Source organism: Mesitornis unicolor, unplaced genomic scaffold, assembly GCF_000695765.1.
Source record: "Mesitornis unicolor isolate BGI_N332 unplaced genomic scaffold, ASM69576v1 scaffold20404, whole genome shotgun sequence".
Lineage (NCBI taxonomy): Eukaryota > Metazoa > Chordata > Aves > Mesitornithiformes > Mesitornithidae > Mesitornis > Mesitornis unicolor.
Genome location: NW_010179693.1, coordinates 58,066 through 64,446, shown reverse-complemented (window position 1 = coordinate 64,446; position 6,381 = coordinate 58,066). Strand labels below are relative to the sequence as shown.

Sequence of the window (6,381 nt, the reverse complement as noted above, 5' to 3'; positions counted from 1 at the left end):
TCGTATAGGAAGGGTTTATGTGTGTGTGTGTGCAGGGAGACCGTACAAACACAAAACAAAAAGAAATGTACAACCTAAGGAGCTGTAACCTAAACTAATGGAGCAGTTATGCTGCCAGTCTCAGTATTGTAAGGCTCTGAGAAGTCAAAGTGTTTAAGCAATCCCTAACTTTAACTCACAGTTACAAACAATGTTTACTCAAGCACTGTGTTTCAGGGTTAATCTTATGAAATTCACACACTTGGAGGTAAAATCTATTTTTCACAGTTCTGTGCTGTTTCCTCAGCTCTATTTTGATCTTTCTGGTAGTCTGCCTGGGTAGCAATCAGACAACAGAAGGTGATAAATCAGAAATTGCAATCACTGCTCAAATGAGGAAAGCTTTAACAGAAGCCTGCATCTGAGTAGGAAGAATGGTTTTCTTTTTCCTTTTGACTCCAGCAGCAATATGAATTCCTAGCGGTAAAACACCGACCATGTTTCAAAAAGTCACATGCTGCATTGCAATATATAACAAGAGGTCTCTGTCAAACCTGCTTAGGCCCAAAATTGGACAGAGATTAAAAATAAACCCCATCACTCCAGTGGTGGGAATTTCAAACACCCCTGGGGTACAATCTTTGCAGGAGGCACATGGAAAAGATCTGTAAACTCAGTTCCTATTGGTGTCTCTGCAGCATCAGTCAGCAAAGCTCAAGTGTCCACCCCAGATGCAGGGTATAAGAATTGGTAAATGTTGCACAGAAGTAAATTATGTGTTTCAGATAATATTGTTTTATGAAAAAGAAGGCAAGGTAGACAGAGTCCTAACAAAATCCATGACGATAAGAAACCAGTTTTGTTTTCTCCGTAAATCGCTTTCTGGGGATGGAGCCTTGAGGGCTTCCATTCTTCTGAAAGAGCCACCTGAGCTTGATTTCTGCCTGTGTTATCCTAGGACAGGAGAACTCTCAGAAGAGGCTTAATTGCTCCAGTGGAGGACACCTGCAAAGGCCTCAACCTGGTTTGTCCTCCCTTCTCCTTCAGAGCAGCCCACCGTCCAGAATACGTTACAGTCTGGTCAGCCAAGCTCAGACCTGTGGTGCAACCTGAGCCTAGGGGATGTCTGGCCTTTCACAGCACCAAACACCCAAAATATTTCATAAAACACCCAAAATATTTCCATCCCTGAGAACCATGCTTTAAGAAGGCCAAGGATAAGAAGGAAACATCATTCCTATGAGGTGGCTCCCTCTGACAGAGGGACTGAGAGGACAACAGGAGACAACTCGTGAGTTCCCAGGGTGAAGTCTGACCAGAACAGTAAAGCAGAGACCACACATGCTCGAAAAACGAAGCTGAGGTTTCTCGATTTGGAATAGTTCCCTCGACTTAGGGACCCAAGCTGTTTGTTTGGGAACAGACAAGAGCATCATCTCTTACTTTACAACATCCCTGGAGAGGCTACTGCTCCCAGGAGGTAGAGGTGAGCACCACTTTCCTGTTTTAAACAACTATGAGCTCCTTTTCTTGGTGGAAATCCCTGAGATTGGGGGTCTTTGTGTCTTTGATCCTCAAGTGTGGTCTGCAGTGAGGTGAAAAAGCCCCTGAGGACCCACTTCTGTGCTTAATTTTCCCTCAGACACATCTGTGCCCAATGCATCGACCTTTGGAGCACCAATGCATCTCCATGTGCTTCTGTATCTGTTCTTGCAGTCCAGACCTGAACGTGGCCTTTTGTACCTCAGTTATCATTCTGCTGATGAGATAAGAATATTTTTATTCTGTGCCTCGTTTGTTTAAATGTCAGCCCTTTAAATCAGAAGCATCCCTCACTGTGCATAAATCTGAGAGAGCATCAAGGGGATTTGAATGGGAGCTGTAAGTACAGTAAAAATGGCAGTAAAACTATACATCCTGTGTACAAATACATTCTTAATTGCTCTTGTTCAAATACAATCCTCTGTGAACTTTTTCTCTATTGCTGTAGACTAGCTATAATATAAATATCTCTTGACTGCTCAAATGATGTGGCTGGGAAGAAGATTCCTCCCACTGAGAATGGAGACATTTTTGAATACAGAGCAGAACAGGTTACAATGAATATTCAGAAACTCATGGAGTCAACTTTCCATGCACACAGATTAAATCATAAAAAAATGCCACTGCCTGCAGTATCAATGCCTAGTCATAACTGCACTATTTATAATGGGGTATTAAGCTTTAGTTATGTTTCTGTCTCAGGCTACATAAACCACCAGGAAAGGAGAGAATAAATCAGGCTCTTGCAGATTACTTGGTAGTAGTAAACAGGAGGCTGCACTGCTCACAGTTCTGCTTTGCAAGGAAAGTCCACGGTCAAGAGGTGCTGGGATGGGTTGGGGGAAGCAGGACCTCAGTTACCATTAATCAAATGAAGAACCAAAGGGCAGTGGCTCATCTCAGAGCTGTTCCTCAGGCGAACAAAGAGTAACAGATTCCCATCCAATAATTTTTCTCTTTTTAGTAACAAGATTATCAAATATCCCCCTTTTCTTTTGTTGTTTTTAATAACCTTCCACTTTCAAAGCTGAGGAGCCTTGCAGCAAATGAATGTATTTGGCTACAGGTCCTGCACAGGCATATAAACCCTAGATAAGCTAAAACTGTTTTTAATAATGGATTTAGGCAATGGTGTTATGTCCACCTTCTAATCTTTAATTGGATGTCAGAGTTAGCAGGCTGATAACTTGGCTCACTATCAATTTAATTCTGTTTTGACTGCTGATAAAGGAATTGCACCGTTTGACAGCGGGAAGGACAGGCTAAGGAAGTTGGAGTGATTTGATGCTCAAACACCCTGTACGTGAAGATGCATCACGTTGATTGCTGCAAGGAGACACTTACTGTGGTCCACCCAACCTGCTGACCCAGGTCTGTAAAATACAGCGTAATGATGGAGGAAACGGCGAGACTTTGAATGTTAACGGAATCCTTCAAGTAGGGCCCATCTGCAATGACAAAAAGGGAAGAGGAAACGCCATGAACAAGAGGCATCCTCTCAGCAGCTCAGCACAACATGTAGACTGCCCTGTTAATGGCCAAGGTGTAGGCCCAACATGTACTCTGATTTATTTTGCTGGCTTGGTACTTATTCTCCAGGTTAGCAGCTCAGAACATCTCTAGGAGAGTTATTCTCCTCTCATTTTAACAAAAGCATTAGCCTGACGTGTCTCTGGTGGCAATGCATCGCACTTGTTACGGTGCTATCTCTGTTCATCTAGGCCATTAGAGACATGCCGTGCAATCACACAGACAATTTCCTATCGCACTTTCTGTTCTGTCTTGCAAGACTAATGGGAAAGTCGATGTTATGCAGCGTCTCCCTCGCCGATACCTTTTGCTGAAGCTTCTGCATTTTCAGGCTGTTTTACAAGAGGTAATGAACACAACTTCTCGGGCAAAGGCCCACAGTCAAGGTCTCTTTTTAAGCTGTCTGATCCAAGCAGACCCGCATTATTTTGCTTTCAGGCCTGATGGACCCAGAGTGTAGAAGCAGAGCTATAAAATGGCAATATTTGGGGTTTTTCTTGCATATAGAGCCTGTGAGATGGATATTAGGAAACCCCAGCAGCCACTGGCATGGCATGTTGCTGCGGTTGTGACACTTCTTTTCTCTTTGCCACTTTATGTATTGTATCTCCCTTTCGATATTTCTCGACTGTTTAAGTTAGCAAGGGTGCTAAATTCCACCAGATGCTGAGCTCTCCTTTTCTAGGGCTCTGCAGTGCTGCATGCCCACAGACCGAATGCCACATGGCCAGTGGCAGCTTCATCTTCCACTGCCACATCCACCAAAACTGGTGTACTGGCCCAAAAAAGAGGCTCCTCCTGCAGTCAGTTGTATCTTCTGAGGAGGCTGTGAGCAAGTGTTACCACTGATATAACACAGTAAGTGAGGGAAGCCAGTGAATCATTTTAAAACTGCTTTGTCTTCATTATTTGATCATACATTATGTTCTGAAACACTTTTATGCAGCACTTACGAAAACTGTTAGATTCCTTTATTAATGAGACAGCTAATAAGTTAATTGTTGATATCAATTAATGAAAAAGCGCTAACAGTTCACCTAATAACACATATCGAGAGAGTAATACTGTTAGGAGGAGAGCTTGTCAAAGGATTAGTAACACATTAGGTGGCTGTGTTCAGCCATATGAACACTTACTGCGGTCTAGTTGCAGGCCAACACGGGAAGGGTACCACTGGGGACCTGTTCAAAGCAGAAAACACGGCTGTTAATGTCATGGTGGAGGATGTAAAGTTCTCTTTCTGTTAGTATCCTTTTTAGCTGATAGCTATGAATGTAAGGTTAGAAAAAATCCTGTGTTTGGGTCACAGCTATAAAAAGAGAATACAGGCGAGCTATGAGAAGCACACACACATTAGAGCAGAAATCCTTTCTCCCCACTTGAGCATTGAAAGGGCCAATTTCAATTCTGAATACTCCACCAGTGCATGAAAAAATGGAAGTGGGTGCACCACTGGGAATTATGAAGAGGACTCTGTTTATTGCTGTATTTAGCAAGCCACCTTATGAAATATCTCAATCTTGCCTTTCCCTATTTTGATGATGTTGTTCATCACAGCTGCTGAGTCAGTAGCTCTGTTAGTCAAGCAAATAGAGACACAAAAAGCAGAAGCACCTGGGTCACTAATACTGGGTTACGTGTGACTTCCATCAACTTACGGATGTTTCCTAGAAGCAGGTTTTTAAATGCTGGTGTGTACAGGTTGCTCCTAAATGCACAATAGCAGTTGGCAGTTGTTACAAGGTGCCCTTTGCTGGTTTTGAACAGAGACCTTTCACTTTGTTCAAGCAGGTACAGCTGCATTTGTTTCTCTTGGAATCAGAGCAAGTGCCACAGAAAGACTGCAGAGAGATTTCGGCTGTTCAAGTTGTTAACTCGACCAGCTCTTTGTAGTGCCTGTGTGGGGTTTTTGGGCTGAGCCAGCACATCTGGCGTTGGGGCAGCCTGAGGAGACCTTACCCAGCCCCATGGTGTTTGGGGGCAGCCAGGTCTGATGGCAGAAAGTGAGGGAACAGCTGCATGATCACCACCCCCAGCCATTTCCAACGCATTTGTCTTTATTTCCTTTGACACACCTTAGGACAGCAGACAGCCCGAAAGAGATTTGCTCTGTCTTTTCAATTCAAAGTCTGGGTGAAACTGGTCAAATATAGCCATGGTTTTCTTTAGACCTATCTTATAATTGTCAGTATTCCTGTTTTTAAGATATCAGCACTCCCATAGCTTAAACAAATGGGAAAAAATCCTTCCCGATGACTTTGTCGCAGTGACAAACACAGGAGCACTTGCACTGGGAAGCTGTAGGATCTACAGGCCTGGAGGTAGCAGACCTCAGCTGGGCAGGACCCTGAGCAACCTTATACGGCTTGAAAGCCTGGACCAGATGAGCTCCAGAGGTTGCTCCCACCTTCACTGCAGTTCAGGATGAGCAGGAGAGCTCGGCCACCCCACAGCCATCACCTGGAGGGGACAGGGAGCTGTACACTGCACCCACTGCATTGCAGGACCCAGCATTCAAGTGCTCCTTTCAAAAGCATTTGGTTTAAGTGTGAGTTTTGGAGGCAGGAACAGACATTAGATGATCCCGTGAACCAGGGCTAATAGCAAGAGGTGAGACATCCATCACGTAAGTCGCAAGCATTTTTTTTGAGGCACCGCAACAATCCCTGCCTATTAAAGATAACAAAGGGGAGATAGAGAAAGAGCAGCTGTCTGACTTGTCAAGGAAGATATGATTTGCTCCAGGACAGCAGATATCAATAGTTATTTGGGAGCCTGAAATGCAATGTACTTGAGTTAAATTGGAATCTTCCCCCCCAGCACCCCTCCCTCATATTACACTATGTTTCAATAAAAGCCAATTTACCTGATCCTGTGGCGGTGCACTTTTAGGTATGGCTCATAATCTTCACAAGGGCAAACAGAGGTGGTTTAAGCCCATCATCCCACATTTCCAGTCCTTTAGCCTCAGAACACCGTAATGTTCAAATATACTCAGAGATTTAGACAGATGGAAGTGCGCCTTCGCCTGTCTGCAGTGACCTTGATATCACACCACTGCTCCTCGCTGGTTTCCAGGCCATCCTCACGGTGTTGGGTGCACTTTGGAGGGACCCAAAATTAGCTGCTGGGATGCTCCTTCCCAGCTTTTAATATTGATAGGGTGCCTCTGGTTAATGTCAAGTGCAAATGCTATGCAAATGGAGTGGGGGACAAAGTCCAAACACTGTTGTGTTGGGTTTAGTCTAAATGTGAGGGTTTCCTGCTTTCAGTGAGATTCCTGCAGAGATTAATGGCAATCCAAGAGCATGAGGGACTGGTGCTTATCTG

General features: G+C 44.2%; 1 protein-coding gene across 1 annotated transcript in view; it reads right to left on the bottom strand.

Moving 5' to 3' along the window:
* Window positions 1-2,865: 2,865 nt before the first annotated feature.
* LOC104539372 (trans-2,3-enoyl-CoA reductase-like) overlaps window positions 2,866-6,381 on the bottom strand; it is a gene marked incomplete at its 3' end in the record, with an annotated part of 26,649 nt that continues 23,133 nt past the window's right edge. Inside the window, exons 3-4 of the mRNA XM_010182875.1 lie at window positions 4,188-4,232; window positions 2,866-2,969 (exon numbers count right to left, since the gene is read on the bottom strand). Coding sequence (XP_010181177.1) covers window positions 2,866-2,969; window positions 4,188-4,232 — 149 coding nt within the window. The remainder of the gene's footprint in view (window positions 2,970-4,187; window positions 4,233-6,381) is intronic.